Source organism: Vanacampus margaritifer, chromosome 11, assembly GCF_051991255.1.
Source record: "Vanacampus margaritifer isolate UIUO_Vmar chromosome 11, RoL_Vmar_1.0, whole genome shotgun sequence".
NCBI lineage: Eukaryota > Metazoa > Chordata > Actinopteri > Syngnathiformes > Syngnathidae > Vanacampus > Vanacampus margaritifer.
Genome location: NC_135442.1, coordinates 7,378,860 through 7,404,163, shown reverse-complemented (window position 1 = coordinate 7,404,163; position 25,304 = coordinate 7,378,860). Strand labels below are relative to the sequence as shown.

The 25,304-nt window shown below is 39.6% G+C and overlaps 1 protein-coding gene across 5 annotated transcripts in view; it reads left to right on the top strand.

The window, feature by feature from the left end:
- LOC144060630 (dedicator of cytokinesis protein 9) overlaps positions 1–25,304 on the top strand; it is a 72,015-nt gene that overhangs the window by 17,580 nt on the left and 29,131 nt on the right. For 2 of the 5 annotated variants that reach the window (XM_077580349.1, XM_077580347.1), the window contains exons 1-5: positions 12,468–12,752; positions 15,169–15,285; positions 20,656–20,745; positions 23,129–23,211; positions 24,040–24,109. In XM_077580349.1, coding sequence (XP_077436475.1) covers positions 12,639–12,752; positions 15,169–15,285; positions 20,656–20,745; positions 23,129–23,211; positions 24,040–24,109 — 474 coding nt within the window. In that variant the 5' untranslated portion in view covers positions 12,468–12,638. Of the gene's footprint in view, positions 1–3,268; positions 3,709–12,467; positions 12,753–15,168; positions 15,286–20,655; positions 20,746–23,128; positions 23,212–24,039; positions 24,110–25,304 lie in introns of those variants that run through there. The other 3 variants (XM_077580348.1, XM_077580346.1, XM_077580344.1) reach the window with 2 other exon arrangements.

The window sequence follows — 25,304 nt, the reverse complement described above, 5'->3', positions numbered from 1 at the left end:
AACTCATGAATACACACACACTCACACGCACGCACATACACATACTCACCCACATACAAAATAAAATAAATAAATAAAAAATAAAATTAAATAAATGAATAAAAAAGAGAGCAATGATGATGACATGTCAAATCGGTAAAATTACCGAATGAACAATACTGAGCTCTCCCAAAAAAATAAAAATAAATTTAAGAAACATAAATAAATACTAAAAGTTCAATTAAAGCGGAATTTCGTTTAACAAACGTCAGCTAGCTTTATGCTAACATGAAATGTGAAACGCCAGAGATGAGCTCATCGAAATTAGCATCGATTTTCCGGTGATTATAAACGTTCAAACAGCAGCATTAAAACACTGTGATAAAACGATTGCTTGAAAACCTTTATTGATAGAACGGGGGGGCAAGAAAGAGGGTTAAGAGGTATAAGGCGGTTCATCAATGTGTTGCTCTTGTATTGATTATAATTGTTGTGCAGCAACGTGCAAGTGACTGCTGCAGGTTAGGAATAAATTTAGAGGAAGTGAGACGCGTACGGCTACATTTCTTAGCACTCAGTAAAACATAATCGGTCTCCTTCTACTCTACTGGAGAGCCTCTCGTTTTCTTTCTTGAATCGGCTCGTGTGGAGGTTCACCGGCTTTGCCCTGTGGCTCGCTTGATTGTACAGTCAAATGTAGTTCAGTGTGCCAGGCTACTGAAATATTAACACAGCAGCTGCATGCAGGAAGGCATGCGAGAGCATTCGTAGTGTAGCACTGATGGGAAGGAAGGAATCGCCTACTCCACATACTGACCTGCGATTGTGTTCAATTCTTTTGAGGAGCAATAGCAAAAGCACATTTGGGGGGGGGGGGGTGTATTGTTCTGTGAGTGTGCGGTGCTCATTGTGTGACTTTAATGATAAGCACAGTTAAAACTGCACGCCTCAGGAGTTATAATTGGTGGGTATGCTGCGCGCTGCCGTGACAGTTTTAATAACTGAGAAATCCCTTTCGCTTCTGTGTATTGCTGCAGCAGGATGGGGAGGGATGAGGATAAATAAACTAAGATGCCCTCTTTCCTTGCTCTTTTTTTCTCAGTGTGGGCTTTGTTTTGATAAGGCCACTTTGATTTTGGTTTTGGTTTTCTTCCAAAGATGTTTTTTTTTCCCCAATTGTTGATGAGAATCCATATATTCTCAATAAATTGTTATGGGTTTAACATAAATTTCATCAAATCCCATCTGATCCTGGTTCACTGAGCAATCATACTGTCAGGTAAATACAGCTGAAATTGAGCATGGATAATCCTTTTTAACATCAGATTGGGCTGCAATTTGTTGTACTCATAGGTGAAATGGAGGGAATTTGTCAACCAGATTTAAAATTTCTTACAAAGAAAAAAATATTTGTCTGAATTCTTGATTTTTTTTTTTTTTTTGTATTTGAAATATTTTTTGCCAATGTATATGCAATGTATTAACTCTTTCACTGCCAGACGTTTTCAGAAACGGGTTGTCGCCAGTGCCACCTGATTTAAGCATTTTGACTGATCTTTCAAGGTCCACAGAAAATGTTGTGTTTGGACTATGGAAACACACATACTACCAAATGAAAGATTGGACCCTCATCTTTCATCAGAAACAAAAGTTTGTTTCTACCTTATTCCGTTTTTCAGTAATCAACAATAGAAAATGGTTAGTTTCACCTCTGTTTTGAAACAAACGTCTTTTAACGTCTTTGGCACTCCTCCATAGGATTTTACTAAACGTTATTTAACGTTTTTGGCAGTCAAAGAGTTAATCAACCCCCCCAAAATGTATTTACAATAATGCCTTCTACGCACCCCTCTTTAGTCTGAACATAGCATTTTATTTGATATTGCATTTGTGGAATATGAATTAAGCAGCAAAATCCACCCATTTTTAATCCATCTCAGGGGGGCGGCCATTTTGCCACTTGCTATCACAGTTAGCTCAGATAACGACCAATCATGGCATGGCTCAGCTTGTGAAAGTCACATGACCAAACTCAGCAAATAGATGCGCCGTGATTGGTTGTTGCCTGAGCCCTGAGCAACTATGATGACCTTTTTAGTCGACAGAAAGTGGCAAAATGGCCGCCCCTAAGATGGATAAAAATGGGTGGATTTTGCTGCTCAATTCATATTCCACAAAGACATTATTAATCAGAATGCCGTGTTTAGACTAGTGAAGGTGCACTGAACATTTTGTAAAGATTATTTTTGGGTTGACTTGCCTATTAAACAATAGCCCGCAGGAAAAACAAATTGTTGAGATACTTTTCCAGATTTCCCTTTTTTTTTTTTTTTACAGCAAATTTAGTTCTCGCACTCTTATTCCTCAAACATTTTGATCAAAGCCTGCACTTGCAGATGAATTGTTATCCGGCATTCCGAATGCTCAAATGTTGGTTGTTCTGCTTCTGATATATATCTGCAGTCTTGGCAGCCCGTCCAACTTGAGATCAAGCAGCAGCTGATATCTGCCTGATGTCTTTAAATCCTCCCATTTGACTGTTTGGACAACAGATTGATGCTGAGGTTATTTCATGTTCGTATCCGATGGGGGGGGGGGGGGTTTCTATAGGGCTGTGCTATACTCCCACTTTCTAAAGCAACTGACTGATGTATTTAGCATCACTTTGATAAGAGTCACCCTGTTGGTGTTGGCAGCGCATCTGAACTAGAAAAGCATTCAGCCATATTGCTGTTTGCCTGTTCACGGGAGCAAACCCTCCCTCTGGATATAAGGTCGCATTTACTGTAACCCATTTATTTCTTACTCATTCATGTGGCTGCAAAGAAGAGGCTTTATATGTAGATTGTATTTATTTATTTATATAGTGTCTGGATTAGTGATTTGTTTGTATTATTGGTTTAATGTGATTTAAAATTGAACTGAATTTGGAGAGGAAAGTAAATAATAGCATATTAAATCGCAATTGCGATATTAAGGGGAGAAAATAGCAATTCTTTTTCAAAACTCATTTAGCCCTAAATTCAAATACTTAATTAAAAACGCATGATACAAGTGCATCCCAAGGAATTGTCCTTTTAGAAAATAGTCTAAAAGACTCTGGACTGTAGTGAACAAGCAAGACTTGAGTGACAAACCAACAATTCTGCATGTGGACTGTAAGGTCAGCACTGAGGCTGCTGCAGAGCTCGCCCAGTATCTCTCATCCCTCCCATCCCCTCGTCCTGTGCTCTTCCTCCCTCGCTCACTCGCTCGCTGCATCTCGCCTGCTGACTGGCTTATTCCAGCCTGCACAGAGTGGAGCTGCTAACAAACACAACCGGGCTCTCCTCTCCTCTCCTCTCCTCTGTGTGTGTGTGTGTGTATTAATTCTCCAGCCATCCTGCTCTTCCGGCTCGCCACTCTGGCTCTTTGCGCCCGAGCGCCGGCGCTCCCTCCCTGGGTCAGAAGCTTTGGATTGTGGGGTGAGATCATGGACCAGGGAGGAAGAGGGCAAAGGAGCCAAAACTGGGTCACTCGCAGGCTCTCCTGACTGATGCCGGTTTGGACCCGACGGTGATGGGGTGCACCACCAGCGCGGTGGTCTTTGACGGGCTGCGAACTGTCTTGGAGAGGAACTGTAGCGGCTACATCTGTAAAGTAGCCGCTGACCCAATCGGGCCATCTGAGGTTGAGCGAGCGCTGAGTCGGAGGGAGTCTCGTATCTTTCCCACACCGAGAGTGCTGAAGGTGTGTATGTGTGTGTCTCTCCACAAGAGTACATATATTTGGCGCTGAAAGGTAGGACCGATTTTAATTTGTTGGTGATTTTTAGCTTTATTGTTATTTGTGTGTAAAACAACTTCATTCATAGTATTTTGATTGTTTTTTTTGCCAGTTGCATTGCATTTGAATGAAACCAGTTATTTGGAGAGTTTGTGCTTGTTTATTTTGTGCCTTTAAGTAGATAATAATGCTGTGTTGGGATTGACCCCGTGAAAGAGGGTTTAAATGCATATTTAATGTCTTATTGTTGTGGTAGTACTTTGCAGTGTGTGGTGTAGAATTGCACCGTGTCCTACTATGTTTCTAATATTTCGACTCACTGAGGGAAGATGTTGTGGTGCAATTCAACACTGCAATACAACAATGTATGTATTTTGTGGCCATGGCTAAATTGGCACACTTTGGCCATCCAGCAGTAATCGCCCCTCCTCCCCTATACAAAAAGAGCGCCTCGTTGTCATCTGTGAGTGTGTGCATGTATAGTTTTTTTTTTTTTTTTTTTTTTTTCCTGGAGAGCTCAGTATTGTTAATTCGGTAATTTTACCGATTTGACATGTCATCATCATTGCTCTCTCTCTTTTTTTCTTTTTCTTTTTTTTTTATGTGTATGTGCGTGTGAGTGTGTATTCATTAGAGAAGCGGGTAAAAAAAAATATTATTTTGAACTGTCACTTTGGTGTAGTTTCTTTAGAACGCCCCATTGTCACGGCATGGAAAAGCCCCATAGGCAATGTAGCATACATCCAGTTCTCATGATTTTGAAGCCTCATTTTATGGCGATTGGTGATTTATTATTATTTTTTAATCATTCAAATTTGGCAGGATTGTGGACAACAATCCTCTCTGTGGTGTGTCAAATTTAGAAGCTACATTTATTTGAGATTAAAAGGCATGTTCATTCTTTTATATGTCATAATGTTGCAGGGAGGTGTGCCTATGCTTCTTTGCTTGGATCATATCTTCAATTACAGTAGTTGGGCATCAGGACCAAAACAAAAAAAAAAAATTGTGGATAGACCCTCTCTTTCAGACAAAACTACAAATTAGGGCAGTACGGTAATTAATTGCGAAGAGCCATTTATTATTCATTTAGAGTTGGCGAAATACAGCCGATTCAGCAACAAGACTGTGATAATATGAGTGTATAAAATGTAGGGCAGTCGCAGTGCTGGATCTTGCCTTCCGCTAAGCACTACACGGGTTAAAGCCTCAGCGGGCTGGCATGGCGACGAGGATGAGGAGGGGCCGGCAGGCGTTGTGGCACAGAGGTCTCTCTTGTCTGCCGGAAATCAATCGCCATTCTTCTTCTGACAAGCGACAGGCTTAACCGGGCTACTGCTACTCCGTACCAGCTTGTTTTGCCCTTCTGGTTGTTGTTGTGTGAGAGTGTTTGTGTGTGTGTATGTGTGAGAGTGTGTACAGTACGCATCTCCTTTTCCCGTGATGGCTCATCAGCAGAAATCCAAGTGACAGTGGCCCTGGCTGAGAGCAGGGAATTAGGTCAAGGGCACTGTCGCCTCCCCTGGGCTCGGGAAGGGTCTTATCATGTAGATGGGGTTTAATTAATCCCCCCGTCAGCAGTCGGCAGTCTTGCAAATCGATAGTTTAATGTGAGCGTGGACTGATGTGCTTTCCTCATCACATTATTTGCCATTGTGTCACACTCTCCAGTTGCCGCAGCCTTCAATACCTTTCGCACCTTGGCAATCCATTAGGCCAGATTATGAGATGATCTAAACTGTTGTGTATGCCCTTTTAATTCCCTCTAATTGCAGCGGGTCATTATTGTGGTGGTGTAAAAAGGAGGTGTTAGCGCTGCAGCTGTAGGATATATTTAGTATGGAGTATTCTAGAAATTGTTTTATCGATGAAATTGAAAATATGTTTGTGCTTAATACCATGCATATGAGATGCATAATATTTGTGACTTTGAGTGTCTATGGTTTTAAAAGGTGCGGTGTGGCCTGGTGAGTGACGTGTGTGTCAGTGAAGGACAGTAAACTAAGGTTAATCATTTTAGTTTAAACTAACTTATTTTACAACGGCAGAACAAAAAATGTGTGTTTTTCATTAGGCTCATCCTAGCTAGCGCTAAGCTAGTTCGTCATTCAAGTCCAGCGTCCAAAGTTAGAAAACTCCCTTTTGTTTGTTGCTAGCATGGCGTTAGCCGGACAAATATTCCCGTTGCTAGGACGGCGTCAGCCGTAGCCTCGGGTTGTCGGCACCAGATCGAGGCATTAGCTGGCCAAAAAATATCCCCATAACTGCTTTCAGGCGTCGAATGTTGAGTGTGCATAGCTTTTCACAGTTGATTAAAATTTTTTGAAAACTTTTGAAGCTTCAATCTGGCATTTCAGTTTCTCGACAGTAAATATTGTCAGATTTCAGTCGTCCTCCGTGCCGACTCATTAGCTTTGTGTTGAATCAAAATAAAAACATTTGCAAACATCTGCTTTTACTTTAGAAAAAAAACAAGCAACATTTTTGCCTATTTTGTGAAGCTTTTTTTTTCCTGAAATGTTTTGTTTTTGAACAAAGGGAATCAGCAATGAATCAAGTATTTGACAGATTAATTAACAAATAATCGTTAGTTGCAGCCCTAGTCTGCACTAACATTGGTCCTTATGGATATAATAATCACTGTGCAGCTTCGAGGCAGGGATTTTGCTTCGACATTTTTTTTTTGTAATCGAATTATTGAAGCTATTGGATTAGCGTTGCAGCCCTAAGTAGATCGCGCATACTTCAATACAAGCAGTGATCTTTCAACAACTGCTACCGACTTAAATAACATAGTTCATTCCTCAGCCTGCTATTGTTTATGTACTTTCATTCTTTGCTTTCACAAAGCCACAACTTCCATCCTGTGTTTGAACGACCAACAGCAGTGACGTGTTGAAGTATCTGCTAGTTTTATCGGAGGAATGTTTTTGCAAAAGAAAGGTTGTGTGGAACGCCAGTCTGGTTTAAGATAAAGGTGTCTTTCATCCCGTGACTTGGGAGTAGTGATTCCCACATACCCCATGAAACTTTTGCTTCCAATGAACCACAACTAATGAGATGTTCCCTTGTGTGGGGGAGCTGAAGAAATACCAAACCGGGTCTGCATGTCATCAACTATAAATTAGCTGCTTGTTAGATTCCATTTAATAGAGTTGTATCCATTTTTATAGTCATATGTATATGTTTATATTGCTGTAATGTGCACCAACAATATACTGCGTTATTGCCAGTAATGTGACTTTATTTAAAGGGCATTGACATAATTAATGTGGCTGTGTGTAAATGTCAAAAGGTCATAAAGGGAACATGTTATGGGAAACTGACTTTTCAATTGCTTGTATACCAACAATTGTGTCTTTGGAGTCCCTGCCCACCCATCAAGTGTGAAATAACTGGCCCCATACTGAGCAAGTATATTTGGGCGGCGTAGAAAGTTGCTCATTTGCATGAGAAGAAGAAGACAAGAATTTTTATTTATTTACATCCTTGGTATGTTTTGATGAAAGCATGTCGCAGTAATACGATACGATACGATACGATACGATACGATATACTTTTATTTTCCACTTGGGGAACTTTTTCCTGGACTCCGTCCAGCTGCAGTTTACAGTAAAGAGAAAACAACAGAATAGAAAGAGATAAAATTAAAATTAAATAAATAAGAAGTGCAGCAATAAGTAGTAAGTAATAAGTAGTAATAAGTAATGCTATGCTATGCTATGCTATGCTATGCTATGCTATGCTATGCTATGCTACACACATAAAAACACACAGGAAGTTTTTTTGTTTTTTTTTAAGTGTGCCTTCTTTAAGTATTATGGAATTTCCAAGGAGAATCCAGACAAGTTTGTCACAGTTTCACTTTATCATCACATATCGCCTTCAAGTTCACCTCTACATCTCGCTCATATCGCGATTTGTGAATCTACAGCAAAACATCATCGGCTACAGGCTTCTTATCCGGATGATTGCCTTCATCTTTTGAGACATTTTAGCCTAATTGCTGAAAGCCGGACCATTATCTCCGGTACTCCCGCTTTTCTGACAAAGACATCTAGGCATTTGGATTTCCTCCCAGATTGTATTGGAGGGCAATTCAAATGCGTCTCTGCAGTGATCATTAAGCAAGAAGTTGTATTGAAGCTTTGCTCTATATCGATTTTACTGTCGGTGCTTCTTATACAGTCTATTGAAAGGTTGATACTCAGTGCATATATTTGAAAACAAATCCAGACCCTTTCAACGTAGACAAGGACTCTCATCCAACTACTTAAGAGCATCGCAATTAATTAACAGTTTTTACATGGCAGTTTTTGATTAATTACCGTTTCAGAACTCTCTGGGGGCTCGTGGGTGGTGGTCTTTGGTTGCTAAGAGGAAGTAAAGAGTGGGCTGTGTTTTTTGTTACATTCCAGGTTACACCCTTTTATTGCTACGGCTCACACCGAGATCCTATCAAGTCTTTGTTACGTAAATGTGAAACACAAATACGGTCCTGTAAAGGCTGACCGGTACTACTTCCTAGATGTACCATAGGTAATATCTGTCAGAGATTACATATTAGCCATTCTTTTATCTGTTGTTTCATTTTATTTTTTTTTATGGTCACGTCACAGTGTGACAATAGATAGATTACAGGAATGTTATAACTATTGTCGGTTGACAGAGGTTGTAAAAAGTCAACATTTCAATGATTGCTAATAAAATAGCTGGTAATGAGTATTTTTTTTTGGGGGGGGTGTGGGGGGGTCTAACTCTTTGACTGCCAGACGTTTTCAAAAAAGGGATGCCGTGGGTGCCAGCCGATTTAAGCATTTTGACTGATCTTTCAAGGTCCACAGAAAATTATGTGTTTGGACTATGGAAACACACATACTACCAAATGAAAGATTGGACTCTCATCTTTCATCAAAAAAAAAGTTTGTTTCTACCTTATTCCGTTTTTCAGTAATCAACAATAGAAAATGGTTAATTTCACCTCTGTTTTGAAACAAACGTCTTTTAACGTCTTTGGCACTCCTCCCTAGGATTTTACTAAATGTTATTTAACGTTTTTGGCAGTCAAAGAGCTAATATGTTTGGCTACTTGCAGATTTGAGTAAACGAGCTGCCTCTTAAAAGGCAATAAACTAAACTGTTTTTTTTTTATTTTTATTATTCCTTGGCGAGCAGAGGCAAAGGGCAAGCAGTTACGCACGCAGGAGGAGGAAGTAGCAAGGCCGAAAGACACACTGTGCAAACATGGATGCGTCTTTACTCTGTTAATTAATGTGTATTGGGGGTGAAAATGGCACCAGCGAGTGCTCGTTAGCCCCAAGGACAACATGAGCAGCCTACGGGTGTGTTCTAAAAAAAATAGCTCACCAGTGATGGAACACTAAGAAGATGGATGGATGGGTGGACAAAAAGAAGAAAAAAATTAAACCTGAAGAAAAATGCTGTTTACCAAAATATTTTACAGCTGCAATGATATAGCAATATTTTTGCTTATACCATCAGAATCTAATATTGGTCCATATTATGAGAACTCTATATTGATTCATAATGCGCCAAGGATCACAGGTTTTTGCCATTGACAAATGAAAGTATGGGCCAGTGACAAAAACCGATGTATGAACTATATGCACAATCCTACTTATTTCACTGCTGCCTGGCAGTTGAGGAGTTCACCAGACAGACAGTTAAAACGAGGGCAGACGGAGCCTTCTGGTACAGTTGTGACTCCCTCGTGCCTCGGGGACTCTCCGTGAACTGACTATATGACACATGGGGGCATTATCTTGTTGGGGCTAAAATTAGCCTCTTAAATCGGTGTTTCCAGGCAGTTGATTCAATTCTCTTTTGCTTACACGTGTGTGGGGAGAGGCCGAGAAGGATGTTTTGTATCACACAATGTCAACATCTGTTGCAGCCCAGTTACAAACGAAAAACGCAGTGTGGTGTGCAGCCAGAAGTGGATATAAAACAGCGTGATTTGTTTAACCGCATTGTTTCTGCTTTCAAGTGGGTCTTGTTGTGGGCCTTTTAAATCTAGTGAGAGTTTGAGTCATCAGCTGCTTACAAATCATGAGGATTTTTTTGCCAGCAATGTGGTCATCCCTTGCATAAGTCTTTGTTTGCCAAGTGTACTTTTATAATTATAACGTCTTGCATCAATGCAGTTAAGTTGTGTTGTCTTTAGATGTGGTCATGATGGATTTCAACCGCTGGCAGCAACCAGCAGAGGGCACAATTAATTGAATCCCAATAAGGGGGGGGGGGGGGGGGGGCTGCTAAAATGGGGTACGGAAGTAATAGAAACAGAAGGAAAATATTTTCCATTTTACCTCATAAGATAGATCATTGTTGTGAATGATGCAATACCATAAACGTTTCTGTTGACCAGTTGTGTGACATTCCCTGGGGTGACAAAATTATCTTCTCAAATTCCCTCTGAAGGCATAAAAAAAGATTAATTTTCAAGACCTTCTGTCCAGGTAATTGCCATCTAAAACCTTGATTAGATTTGAAAAATTAAAAGATGTCCACTTATTTATTTTTTTGTGTGATACTGATTGCAACGGGCTCCACTGCATGCCACGCCCGACAATCTAATGTTGAGCCTCAACACATTTTTTTCACACGCCTACTTCCTGCATAGACCAAAGAATGCTGATGACAATCAGGACCGGTGGCCATTCCCGCCATAGTTTCTGGTGTATTTAGCCTGGTGGCATAACACAAAAAGGTGGTCGACTATTTCAACAATTTACAGACATACTTCAGATACTTACTTTCACCTGTCTTGAGATGCCACAGACATCTTGCCATCAAATTACTCCACACCCCAGAAAAATTGCTTCCCCAATATCCGCCATTGCTAAATACATAGATGTAAAAACATTCAATTGGACCGTTTGGCCACTGTGGGAGGCCTGTAGGAGACAGTAGAAGGGGGAGCAGCTGTTGGGAGAGCTGACCTAGTCTCACGCCTCACTTCAAACTGACACCAGCTTGAAAAGATAACATCCTCCGCCTGCAATGATCAGCCCCATTCCAAGGTGGTGTTGTCCTATTGGATGGCCCTCGGGCAGTTGTATCAACAAGTAGTGAGACGGGAGCCACAGAAAAACATCTTGTTTGTGTCTGAAACCTTTTTTTTTTTTTTTTTTAAATTAAGCTTGGAGATTGAAAACAATGCTTTCCCAAAGGAAATAATGGAAACAAGAAACATTTATTCCCGTGTGAAACTGTGCGCAGTAAAGAGATTTGGAGAGGATCAATTCTGAACATTTCTTCGTTGTCACGAATCGCAGTGTAAAAAAAGGAAGTAAAGCACAGGTTTTTTTTTTTTTTTTTTTTTCTGGAGCACAGTTAAAATATCGTAAAACAAGTGATTGAGTGCATCCTACATGATTTAGCTTTGTGGTGACTTTTTTTTTTATTGTCGTCTTATGTTCTTTTCCTGGGTGGCCTAGTGGTTAGCACGTCTGACTCACACTTCCGAGGTTCTTGGATCAAATCTCAGCTCTGTCCTTCCTATGTAAAGTGTGCATGTTCTCACTGTACTTTAGTTGCTTTTCTCCCGGGGTCCTCTGACTTCCTCCCACATTCCACAAATCATGCTTCTCAGGTTATTTAAAAACTAAGGCTAGCTGCACATACACGCTAGCAACTTGGCCAAAAACCGACCAAATTGGCATGCATTGTACAGGGCTTGGCAACTAGTGTTTATTAGTCAGCCACTGGTTTTTGCAGCCACTCACTGGTGAGATATAATAATAGTCTTCTTTCATAATAGACTACAGAAATCTGAGAATGTTTACTGCTGAGAGGCTGAAATTTCGAGGATTTTGACCATTTTTAATCGCACAAAATCTCAACATTATCAATTCGATTATCAAAACAACAATAGAGGAATTTGATTATCGCTTAGTTGTCGATGAATTGATGAAAGGCCATCCGATCCAATCCATGAGCTTCCCTCTAAAAATACTGTGATCATCAAATTCTTCTTTGCAGCATTTTTTTGTTTGTTTGTTTCAGCACACCAGTAGATGCCAAAAGTTGACAACTGTAATTTTCCCACCGTGGTCCAACTTAGGCCACATCATTCGCTTTGTGGGAGACTTTAATGTGTGAATGTACCGTAAGCTAATGGTTGTTTGTCAATGTGCCTTGCCATCTACCCTGTTTGTTAATCCGTTGATGCTAGCTAAACTGAGGACAAGTGAGGTACGTGATGGTATGCATGAGTTGTACTGGTCTTCACATTCCCAATTGTTTGACTTGTTTTGCTGTACTTCCCCCTGCTACTCTTGGTCGTAATCTTTCGGGGCCGAGTTTTGCTTGAGCCGCCGCAATCTAATGATCTGTATCTTATCTGCCGTGCTTGTGCAACATCACGGCTCAATCACGGGATCTGACTCACTCTCGGGCGCTGTCATTCAGTACAGTAATGCTACACAAACATGACAGCCTGATGTCATCTCGGTATCTCGCAGCTCTTCTTAGTTCAGCTGTCCCATCAAAGGCCTTGCGTTAGGAATGCATTTCTTTTTGCTTTGTCAGCCCTCCCGTGTTGCCGTGCAGGTGGATATCAGCGGGTCAGATAGCGATTGTGTATGAGCGTGTCCGTGTGTGGGGGGGTGTTGAACGGCACGGCCGAGTGTAGGAGGGGCCATCTCCTCAGGCTGGGTGCGAGCCCAGCACTCTCAGACTGATCAGTCTCAGAAAAAGGAGGGTGTGAGCTCAACTCAACTCTGAGTGAGAGAGACAGAGAGAGAGAAACCTCCAAAAGTTTTGTTGATTTTTTTTTCTCCCCAGTGCAAGGATTCTCCCCTGTTGGATATGCTGGCTAACCACTTCTTTAAGGGATCTTACTTGGAAATATCTTAGCGCAGCTGTTGACAATGCAAGGAAGGGCGGGTAAAGCTCCAAAGAAGGAGCTCGTCATTGAGAGTCCCCAGCAGTATAAGAGCTCGGCTGCAGCGGAGGCTGAGGCGGACTCAGTGCCACAGGTGGTGGTAAGGCGTTTTAATATGGTGGCTCTTTTTTTAAATGATGTGTACTACAATGTGTTATGGAGATTAGCCACAGTGATTGAGGTTCAAAGCAGGTGTCATCTGTGTCATTCTAGGCATCAGAACCACATGCTTCCAGTGCTGCGTTAGCAACAGAGGAAAAAGTTGAACTCAAGTTTATTCTATTACTGGGGCTCGTAAAGTATTTTTATTTGGCTCAAAAGTCAAACTTAATTGGTCCAGTGGTTGGGAGACTACACAGACTCAGTGGATCCTGTGATGTCAGTTCTGTTTTGTTTTTTTTACCTCATGGCACATATGATGGTCAGCCTTTCAAGTTCATTGTCAAATATTTCAAAGCCCCACCGACTGTTATTGTGAGCATTTGTTTGCATGGTGTTGGGTTGTTGGGCCATCGACAAAGCATTGTGGGAAAACCAAGTGGGCAATATCTGCCTGTGCCTTGATCAAATTCACCAAAATCGCATTTTAACTCATTCACTGCCATTGACAGCTATTGACGTCAAAAATGAATTTGAACTATTTCTATTAGTTTATTTTTTTTCCACTTTTGTTAACAAAAGTAGGAAAACCTAGAAAAAAATGATTCTACATTTCGAACAGATATAAAATTTAAGATTAATCGTGAGTTAACTATTGAAGTCATGCGATTAATTTCAATAAAAAAAATGTAATCGCCTGACGTGATTTAAAAAAAAAAAGAAGAAAAGATTATTTAAAAATTAGGAGCGCGAGGCGATTGAAATTTTTAATCGTAATCAATTGCATGACGAGTTAACTCACAATTGATCGCAAATTTTATATATTTTCTAAATGTACAATTAAAAAATCTAGGTTTTTATACTCTTGTTAACAAAAGTGAAAAACAATTTAAACTAATAGAAATAGTTCAAATGAATATTTGACGTCAAAGTATAACCGTCAATGGCAGTGAATGAGTTAACATCTGTGCCGCAACTTTGACCTGCTCCGAGCTGGTCTAAAATCGACTTTTACTAAATCATCAGGTACGCTGGGGGGCGGGTAATAAAAACGTCCTTGATCCGCTGGAATGCATCGATTCCTACAAATTGCCCCGTTCACACTCATCAGATGACTAGTAATCAGTTCCAAGTGTACTTTTTGCCTGTTGTGATTTACTGGCTGGCCAATTATCTCACACTGTCCAGTATTTATAAAAAAAAAAAAAACTGTGCCTCTTGCTAAAAGACTATTTCCTCGTATTTACTCTAATTGCATGTACAGATTTTTGGCAGCAATGTCCAAGTGAGATGTTGCAAAGCGGACATCGATTCTGCAAAGACATATTTTCTAATTGGGCGTTTTTATGACGGGGATGTGAAAACATTTATCCCATCAGGGTTTCATTTCAGCAGGCTTGAGATGTGGCGACCACAAAGGCCACGCCGCATTATTCACATCTTTCTCTCACATCATTCTCCTCTTGAAATAATTTTGTGACCCTTCTTTAGCATGTAGGGTGTGTCTTTCAAGAAAAAGCAGTGGGACTAATAATAATCGCTGTGTTCCTCATTGATGCGTCGTTCTTTGTTCCTACGCTCGATCATGTAGTGTTTAGCGACGTGCTCAAATTTTCTCAGTAAGTTCAAAGGAAAATGAAATGTTTGGTTCATATGTAGGGCTGCATATATTTTAATAATTGATTAATGTGTAGGTTTTTAATTTGATTAATCAATGAGTTGGATTTTAACCCTGGAGAACCCACGGGGTCAAATTTGGCCCCTATAAATTCTGCTACTCAAATAACAAAGACCTTTTTTTTTTACTTTTTTTTTACAAATTTAACTTCAAAAGTCCAGAGTGCCACTTCTGACCCCTGCATGGGGCCATCTAGTGGATGAATATTGCACTTACATGAGCCAGAGTGGTGGTGATAAAGAATGGCTGGCAACATCCTGTCTTGTTGCGCTGGAAATCAATCCAAACAAAACCATCTTCTCAGCAAACCATCAGATGGTAAAATTGTGTTTTTTTTTGTTAATCTATTTCATATCATGTTGCAGAATGCCTAGGAGTATGTTTTATATATGTTTTTTGATAAATTAGCAACTCTGAGCTAGTTAAAAAAAAAAGGGTTAAAATTGAAAAAACATATTTTGGTGTTCAGTGAACTTATAGCAGTCATTTAATGTATAATTCATAATTTTCCAAAGAAGAAAAGGGTTCTTGGGTTCTCCAGGGTTAAACTGTTCTTTAAAATACCAAAAATGTTAATGATTTTAAATTGAGAATGCAGAAAATGCAGTTATCCTTAAAATAGAGTGAAAGTGAGATCTCTCAATGATTAACCAATTATCAAGAATAGTTTGACGATAGATTAGTTCCAAATTAATTGTCGCGCCTGTATTTCAAAGTGTGATTTGTCTTTATCCTCCAGGTGAAGCCTAAGGTGATCGAGCCGCTGGACTATGAGAATGTTCTGGTGCAGAGGAAGACCCAGATCCTCAGCGATGTCCTCCGGGACATGCTGCAGTTCCCCATGGAGGACTTTGAGGTGAGTTCCACATCTGCCATGCACACTTTACACGCATGTCACTTTTTTTTACGAGAAAAGTTCCAGCTAAGGAAGGTTGATTGGCATTGGTAGGAAGTAACGAGGTCAAGTGAAGTTAGGACTGTGTATTTATCTATGGTAGTGGCACTTCGGCTTTACTGAGTAAAAGCGGGCTTTTAGATGTAAAAACGCCAATGATGAATATGCTTCAGGGTGTCGTAATCACGCGAGGCCTAAAATTGAATATATGTGAGTTCTAAGTATCCCTCTGTTATTTCCGCAGCTCGCGTGTTTTCTTTATATTTGTTTGGCTTGTGCAGTTCTTTCCTCTGGGCCCAATGTTGTGAGGACAGAGTGGAGTCACCCGCAAGCGGCTTTTCCTTTGTTTACATCCTTCCATGCTGTAGCAAGAGGGAGGTCACGGGTCATCAGTTTAATTGGCTCATTCTGGTCCCGCGTGTTGCGACAGAGCGAGCGTTATCTGCAGCCACATTGAGCAGGACGTCGCTTCGGAGGCGGGAACATTTAATGGAAACCCGGTTCCGTGCTTTTACCTCAGGAAATTAGACTTTTTGAGCGTACCAATGGCCCACAAAGACTGTATGACCTCGCCAAAGCTTATCAAATGCTTAAATGAAAAAAATGAATGTTTTCACAGATGTCCACTGTAAGAGAAGGACATCTTTTTCTCACTGACCATGACTTTTTTTACCTTTTTTTTTTTTTTTTTTTAAATACTACAGTTGATTAAAGACTGAGGGCGCAAACACATTTGTCAGTTTAATCACAATGTGTTCCAAAAGGGAGGCTGGCTTAATTCCACAGGTTCTGCTTTGGGAGTCAGCTGACCTTTTAAAGAATGGCAGTTTGGTCTTGGTGTATTGTTTAGGAATCAGCACACTACACTAACTCCTAAAAAAAAAAAAAAATAATAATAATCCAATTAAATGTAGCATTCTTGTTTATATTGCGGCCTCCTCTTGTTTCCAAAGTAACGCTGTGCCGTCACTGGTATTCTCCACTTTGATTAATTTTTGCTTCAATTGCTTTGCAAAAAGTGTAAAGAAGAATGTAAAGCATTAAACAGTTTATGCATGATTTATTCATATAGAAATAAAAATATATAAATTGCAGATGAATGTAAAAAAAATACCAATTTTTTTTACAAGACAGCATGTTTCCTTAAAATTGCAGGAAATGAACGGCTATTTTCTTTTCTTATCATAACATGAGAGGGTGGCTGACACCTGGTATCGGTAATTGCCACCCATCCCTATTCATTATGATCTAGTCTGCACAACTTGGTCATGCAGAACTACTGTAGTTGACTCTGTAAAAAAAAAAAAATTGCAGTATTATTAGCCATTTTTATATGTGAACATGGAAGATGAAGAATACACGCTTATGACTTTTGTTATTCATTTAGTGTTCAAAATTCACATAACACATCAACAAATAAACTGCTTGTTAGCCTAACTATTGTGTTTCCTATAATGTTAGCATTAGGCTAGCGGACTTACAGTACATGCAAAGTTATGTGGTTGTTTTAATTAAATATATAAACTGTCATTCTTAACTCGTTAATTGGCATTAAACTAGAGGTGGAACTAAATAAAAAAATCAGCCCAACCACAGCTCATATCTTGAAAATCACGTAAGTCTGGTCACTCGAACCTCAAGGCACAAGGACACTTAAAATTGACGTGATTGTTGCAGGCACTTTTTCTGTTTCCACAGGCCTGTCAGCTCGATTCCCAGTGACAGGAGCGCAGCCTTGACTTTATCTTTTCATGTATCGTGTTCTAGCCTGCTGTGAAGGGGACCGTACACTCCACACAAGTGGTACATTGTCAGGGTCTGACAGGTGATTCTGACTTTTAGGGGGGGGGAGGAAACACGAGCAGCCCAGTGATTGAACATGACATCTGCTCCTTCCTCTGTACACTGCTCTTAAAGTGAAGTTTTGGAAATCTTTCAGCATGCAGTGTAGGTATTCACACCTCAACGCAGTTTGGTTTAAAAAAAAAAAAAAAAAAAAAAAGTGCCGGTTTGTGGTATAAAGTGAAAGCCAAAACCATCAGAAAGAGCTCCTCTGTCAGTGAGTTATTATTATATAAAGTCCATTGTTTGTCTATTCCTCTTTAATATAATGTCTATCAGATATCTCCCCTATTTTATCCCCTCTGGCACATCAAAAGTCAAAATGTTGGTGCTGTTCGTCTCTGAGACAATGTTTACACTCTCGCCATCTGTTTTGTATTTCCAAAGTTGTTGGCATAGCGCACTTTGGCGCTGGGGTTTCTCCCTACTCTCTGGATGAGTCTGAAGGTATTTGTCCAAGATTATCAACCTTTTCCTTTATTCCGTTTGAAATATGTTCAAGTCGATTCATCAGAATTCAGCAGTATCGGGTTTTATGGTTATCAAAACAAAAAGCGTCATTCGGGCGTTACTACCTTTTTCTCTACCCTCCCCTGACTCGTGAGACTTTCGCTAATGCGAAAGCTTTTTGAGGCCCTTAACGCGGCTTAAAGTGCAGACCTCAAAGCATCTGATGAAGGGTGCATGGTATTTATTAGGAAATGTATGAAAATTCACAACAATAGGTATGTAAGGCACGTAACGGCCCGTGACATCTTGAGGATATAAACGTTATTTTGAGAATATTTTTGCCTCGCAGGCAGGCTTAGTTACTGTCAAAACATTAAAGCCCATCCCGACCAGGGATGTGCGGTTAAGGGAGGCAGATGTGGCAGAGCCTCACTTGCATCATGAAGAGTAAGAAAAAAATGTTTGTTGAAAGTCCATTTCAATTTTTGTTATTTAGTTCTGCTGCTTCTGGCCGTCTTCCTGTCTTTACAGACACTTAAACATGCACTGTCATTTTCTATAACCAGGCTACTGTATTTAAAATATGTGTTACATATTTAGTTTTCTTGATACTATAAAACTGCAAATAAAAAAAAGTGTGAGGTAAGGCAGACAATACTTTATTGTACAAAAATGTTAAAATTAGGCAAACACGGGTAATTGTCTGGGACCCCAAGATTTCCTGGGGTTCCTAAAGTAAAAATGTGTTCTAAATATTGATAAAGTTTTGAGTAGTTATTGTTCAATAAAAACACAACATAATGCTTACCGGTAATTAATTTCGACCGTTTCATCGACTCAAACTTGTTTGTGAGGAAAATGAAGCAGTTGTTGCTGATAATGATGAGAAAATGAAGCTCCGTGAAGCACTTGCAATACTTTTTCACTCCTCCAGATGGTGCTCTTGTCTTAAAGATGAAGGCTAGTGTAATGGAAATTGATAACATTTCCAACCGAGATTGCCATCTAGAGGAGTCAAAAAAATATCACAAGTGCGTCACGAAGCTTCATTTGTCCATCACTAGTTGCAGACGGCATTCTAAAATGTTGGTCCAAATGAATGCCAAGAATGGTTAATGTATCTGATCTAACTTGAAAACAGCATAATTAATAAAGGAATATCAATGCCAGAGCCTTAAGATCTACTTCCACTCTACTCTAAAGAAACATCTGACAAATTACACACAGAACAGTGTTGTGATTCTCTAGCCTAATGAAGTGCTACTTTATACCCATTTCCTGATTATTATTATTATTTTTTCAATTCTGTGTTTTTTTAACTCTTTGACTGCCAAAAACGTTAAATAACGTTTAGTAAAATCCTATGGAGGAGTGCCAAAGACGTTAAAAGACGTTTTTTTCAAAACAGAGGTGAAACTAACCATTTTCTATTGTTGATTACTGAAAAACGGAATAAGGTAGAAACAAACTTTTTCTTCTGATGAAAGATGAGAGTACAATCTTTCATTTGGTAGTATGTGTGTTTCCATAGTCCAAACACATAATTTTCTGTGGACCTTGAAAGATCAGTCAAAAATGCTTAAATCGGCTGGCACCCACGGCATCCCTTTTCTGAAAACGTCTGGCAGTCAAAGAGTTAATTAACGGAACATAGATTGTACAGATTAGCATCTCCCCTGCAGGAAATCTGGCTCGTACATCGGAAAGGACGACTCCAGGTTCACACGTCCAAGCACATTGTGGTGTTTGTTTACATTGTTTCAAAACATTTTTGCCTTGGGGTTATGGAAGATACATTGACGATTATCATTTGTGGCCTGCTGTAAGTCAAATGTGTTTGTTTTGTCATAGAATGACAGAGTGTGAAGTAGATATTGGTAGAGTATTACTTTCTGGTAAGAAAATATCAACGCACTGTGACTGGCATGTCTGAATCCGGCACTGACACAGAAAAACAGTCCACTTGCATAAAAAGCAGAACAACGCTCGACTTGCTCCCAGATTAACTTCTCTCACTTAAAGCTCGTATTTATATTTCCCCCATGATCACAGGGATTTAGTGTGGTTGAATCACTTAGTTAGTTTTACAGTGATTTAAAGACTTGTGTACAGAATTAGTTCTCTCGTAAAGACCCGGGGAAAATAATCATTGCTAGAATCTGAAAATACACTCGCATAAAACAGAACCAGCCCGAGGACATTTTAAAATACAGTATGTGACATATGGTTGGACCAACAGATAAGAAGGCAGCGCTGCGATAACTCATTCACTGCCATTGACGGCTATAGACGTCAAAAATCATTTGAACTACTTCTATTAGTTTAACATTTTTTTCCACTTTTGTTAACAAGAGTTTGAACATTTCGGGGCATCGGGCGATTCAAATTTTTAATCGTAATTAATGGCATGACTTCACTAGATAACTCACAATTAATCACAAATTTTATATCTGTTCTAAATGTACAATTAAAAAATATAGGTTTTCATACTCTTGTTAACAAAAGTAGAAAAAATGTTAAACTAATAGAAATAGTTCAAATGATTTTTTTGACGTCTATAGCCGTCAATGGCAGTGAATGAGTTATCGCAGCGCTGCCTCCTTATCTGTTGGTCTAACCATATGTCGCATACTGTATTTTATAATGTCCTTGGGCTAGTTCTGTTCATGTTGAACAGATCAATGGAAATGAGGGATTTTCTGTCCGCATACAAAATACAATAATTGTTGGATGATGGAAATGCATTTTTGGCCAGAGTGCAGTGAGCTTGTTAGCCGTGAGCGAAATGGCTTTAAGGAGGCATTAAAGGTGCTGAGATGCTGATTACTCGGCGTCCATCTGTACAACGGAGGCATGCGGCCAGATTCAGGGTGTGTGCTGAAATATGGAGAAACACATTTAGGGAGTCTACATTTGGTCAAACTGGCCTCTTCATTTCATGACACTTTTATTACCGTACGTTGATCTCCTACATCACAGTCTGGCGGCATTAAGACTTAACATTTCTTTCTTGACCAATTCTCCGTCTCTATGTGGCAGATTTCGACTTTGAGACGACAAGGCAGGAGTCTCTACCCCACAGTGCCTGACAATGCAGAGAGGGAGGCTCAGAGTCTCTTTGTCCAAGAGGTACGTGTATGCATGTGGTTTTATTTACCCTTTTAATATAATACAAGTCATGGTTGTAATGTGAAACAACCACCGTGAGTACAGTTCAGACAGTAAAATGTCAAATCTCCAGCACTGTACGGCTAATGAAACTAATAAGGCCCGACTAATTGTAGAACTGGGCAATAAAACAGATACATGGAAAAGCTGTTCCACAAGGCTGGAATGCAGTCTTGAAATGTAATCACTTGCCAAAGAGTGACAGTAATGTGAGTCATTACCTAATTTGTAACTTGAATTAGCCGTAATGCATGTCGCCACATCAGGAAGACTGTATATTTCACGTGAAATATAGCAGCTGTCGGACCGTGTCGCCTTCTGCATGAATGACTGCGCTCATTACAAATCGTTACGTTGCTAACCAAGCGATTTATGTTGGATCTTTTGTTCTTTTTTCTGTGTACACCAAATGATAACGGGATATGGATACCCAGACGTTTATCAAATGTCTGCTACTTCTGACTGTTGCTGTTTTGGAGTTCTGCCAGAGTCTTGATAATGTCCCTCTTAATTGGCTGAAATAGTAAATAAATAGAGAACATTTTACCAATTTGGTGGGATAAGAGTTCACCACTTGCGTCAAAAGCATGTGGCTAAAGATTTTTTGCTACAGTTTTAAATTCAGGAGCAACTCAATCATTTCACTAATTAAAAACTTGCCATTAAAGTAACTTGTTTTTGAAAAACCTTAGAGATCGCTAGCATGCTAACAGATGCCCCCCCCCTCCCCTTCTTTATTAACAAATGAAGCTTACAGGCAGCATGCTAACAGATGTATGCTAAGGAACATAATGCTATTGCTACGCTAAGTTCAAGGCTTTAAAATGTGTTTTGTTGTTTAGCCTGAAGTATTTTGTGTTTCAGTAACTGTTAGCTGGGGTTAGATTAACTGACCTGATTTTTTATTTTTTATTTTTTACATAATACCCCCCCCCCCCTTCTTTATTAACAAATGAAGCTTACAGGCAGCATGCTAACAGATGTATGCTAAGGAACATAATGCTATTGCTACGCTAAGTTCAAGGCTTTAAAATGTGTTTTGTTGTTTAGCCTGAAGTATTTTGTGTTTCAGTAACTGTTAGCTGGGGTTAGATTACCTGACCTGATTTTTTTATTTTTTTATTTTTTACATAATACTCCAATTAATTCATAACACATTAGCTAGCGCAATGTGCGGTGAATTGGCTGGCAGCACAAATTCTGCCACAAGAAGACATTCAAAGGGTCTGTCATCAATATACATTATAATGTAACAAATAATAATAATAAATAATCTACCTTTTAGTTACATTAAAAACAGTCCGCAAAGCGCAAAAGATTATTTTATTTTTTTACATTTTACCCCTTAATGCCATGTAAAGTGTTGTGTGTGTGTTCTGGGGTTGACATTCCTGTTTGGCACTCTTGTGTCTGACTGTTGGTTTGTTTGTTTGTTTTTCTGCTAGCCTCGTCAGTTGTTGTACCCTGTTTTCCGGCGTCGGCTGCGGCCAACAGCGGCGTTGTTTTAAGAGAAATAAAAGGGTGACCGCCCAGTCAACATTTGCTGGTAGCGTTCTTACAAAACGTTACAGTATGAATTAATTTGTGTTTGGCTACCAATTCCTCACCCTGTTACTTTCAGAAAGCTAAATAAATTCCTGAAGCAAATTTACTGAGAGTTCACCACACCGCTCCAAAAACTATTAGGTACTATCAACTAAGCTTCCAGGTCAATGGTCACTGTTAATGGAGCCTTGGGTAATGCCTCAAAGACACAAAATCTCCCAGTCAGGTGTTGTTTGACACGGTCAGGACTGCTGTTAAGATCAGATCAGCGCAAGCCTGTTTCTGTTTCCGACTGCTCCCTAGATTAAGTTGCACTTCATCTGATATTGTAAAATATCTGTTGAATAAACATCAGTGAGCCGCTCCTATCTATGACTTTGTCCGTGAACAGATGCCTTTTTCCAAGAAAGGGAGAAAAGCACTCCCTCTCTCGGCTTATGCTGGGGGATGTCACACCGAGGTGGATTGGAAACAAAGAGAACACTCATTATTTTTCCTGATTCCTACATTGTGTCTTTTAGCGTAATGTAGCATTCATTTCTGGTCATTTTACATTGACTTTACTTTACACTGTCACTGACAGGAATTTTGAAAAACGCTATCAGCCTTTTTTTCATTTTTTAATACTTTTTTTTTTTTTAATTAGACTGCATTTAAGTGATCATTCATTCAACTTTTGCTTGCAGTTTCCTGAACTCTTTTATTCTAACGTATAATTACAGTATGCACGCTGTGTGGTTCAAACATGTTATACTGTATTATTAGTGGTTGATAATCAGCTTTCACTATGTCCTCTCAGTGCATTAAGACCTACAAGACCGACTGGCATGTTGTCAACTACAAGTATGAAGCTTATTCTGGAGATTTCCGCCAGCTTCCAAAGTAAGTCCTGACAAACCCCCCGCCATGCTTCATTGATGACAGCAAAGTGGTGAAGACAACAGTCTTAAAGTTCTGCGAGAACAACTGCTTTATATAATAAAAATCGAATTTAGTAAGACACTATTTACCTGCACAAGCTGTTTGTTTTCCCCCCACAATGTTGCAATTGCGCAATTGTTACCCCACATAAAATAATTCCCATTTCCCTTCAGCAAGACGGGTTCCTTTTTAACGAGACTCTAGATAGTTTGACTGAATGGAAACCACCCTCATTGTCGGGATATTGTGTCATCAGCATGCCTTGCCCTGCCTCTTCCCTTAAGAATATCACTTTTGCATTCATTTTCATTGAATGTTGATGACCTTCACATGTTCGCTGTTGCCAAACACTTTGACGCTGCGCAGACAGTCGGGATGTTAAAACAATGCGCCGTGACGTGAGTCGCCTGTTAAAGACTCCACATTAAATCCCCATCAAATAATACTCTGTGGTACTTTTTTTTTTTTTTCTTAACTCCAGTGGGCAGAATACACCCTGGCATGTTTCCATGAGTAGTCTTAGCTGGAAAAATGCATTTACCAGAGTGGCCTGCTTACTTATGACTGCTTTTAGGCAGCTGCAGAGCATCCAAAGCATTTAGGGAGTCATTAGCTCACCCCATAAAACAACAAATGGCCTCTACAACCAATTTAAAATCATAATCACATTTTAGTTGCATTGGTCGGAATTTCACCTCAGTTTGTTTTGTTAAAAGTCGTCTTGGTGTGTGTGTGTGTGTGTGTGTGTGTGTGTGTATTATAACAATACATTATTCTCGCAATTTACAGCAAAGTTTCCAGGCCTGAAAAACTGGCGGTCCATGTCTTTGAAGTGGATGAGGACGTTGACAAAGATGAGGTGAGTTTGTCATTTCTTTAACTGTGCTGGACATTTAAAGTGGAGAAACGAGCATTTTGCACTTGTAAAATGTTCCGATGTTTATGGTAAAAAGTTAATGTATTCGTTCATTGCATTTCTACTCAGGGTCCTGAAGAGGAATAAATTTATTTGTCCTCTTTGCGTGTTCCAAAAATTTGAAGACAGATTTAATGTAAGAAAAAACACCTTTGCAAAAATGATTTAATAAAACAGAGATCTCTGGACATCGTGACAGACTCCAAACATCACGTAACAGGTGGAATTTCAGAGTCCCAAATGTGTGTCTTCCGCGTGGAAAATGGCTTCTTATAGTTAAACAGACCGCCTCTCTTTCATTTGTAGACAAAACATACTCTCTGGGTACTTTTTCCGTGAGCGATGGCGCAAACAGAGTCAGGGGTGTGTGTTCGAAGCAGATTCTGTTCTCAAGGACCAAATGTGTTTTCCCACAGAGAAGGAACTTCTAGACCAAATAATATGTCCCAGTTTAAGGTCAAATTATACTGAGTTCAACACTACTTCACATCTATAAAACATTTTAACATGGTTAATAATGTATAACAATGGTTAATATATGAAATAAAGAATTAAAATGTTAATAATATCTAACAGTCCCACTGTCCCAATGTTTTCATTGACTTTCTTTTTTTCTTTATTTATTCCTACCTTTCTTTCCCTCTTTCTTTAAATGTGACCATGTGGTGTGGTTAGCGAGTCTGCCTCACAGTTAGAAGGTTCTGGGTTCAAATCTCTTTTCCTGTATTCCTGTGTGGAGTTTGAATGTTCTCCCTGTCCTTGTGCGGGTTTTCTACAGACTCTAAATATTGTTCATGTATGAAATCAAAGTGTGAATTGCAAAGTCTCCCAAAGTCAGCTGGGAAAGGCTTCAGCTCATTCGTGACCTTAATGAGGTACCACTGCAGAAAATGAACGGGTGGAAATCTTACCCCAAAAAATCGACCACCTTTCTTTTCTGTTGATATGTCGTTTTGAGGAGCTAATTCAGGTCAGAGGAAATGAACCAACTGATTTGTTTGCCTCTCGGGTGTTGTCTAGACACTGACGAGGACAATCAGACCGTGAACTCTTCCAGATGGTTTGCGGATTTCTCCATTAGGACCATTCGAAATATCATGGCAGCACTTAAAATCCTTTTTTTTTTTTTTTTTTTTTT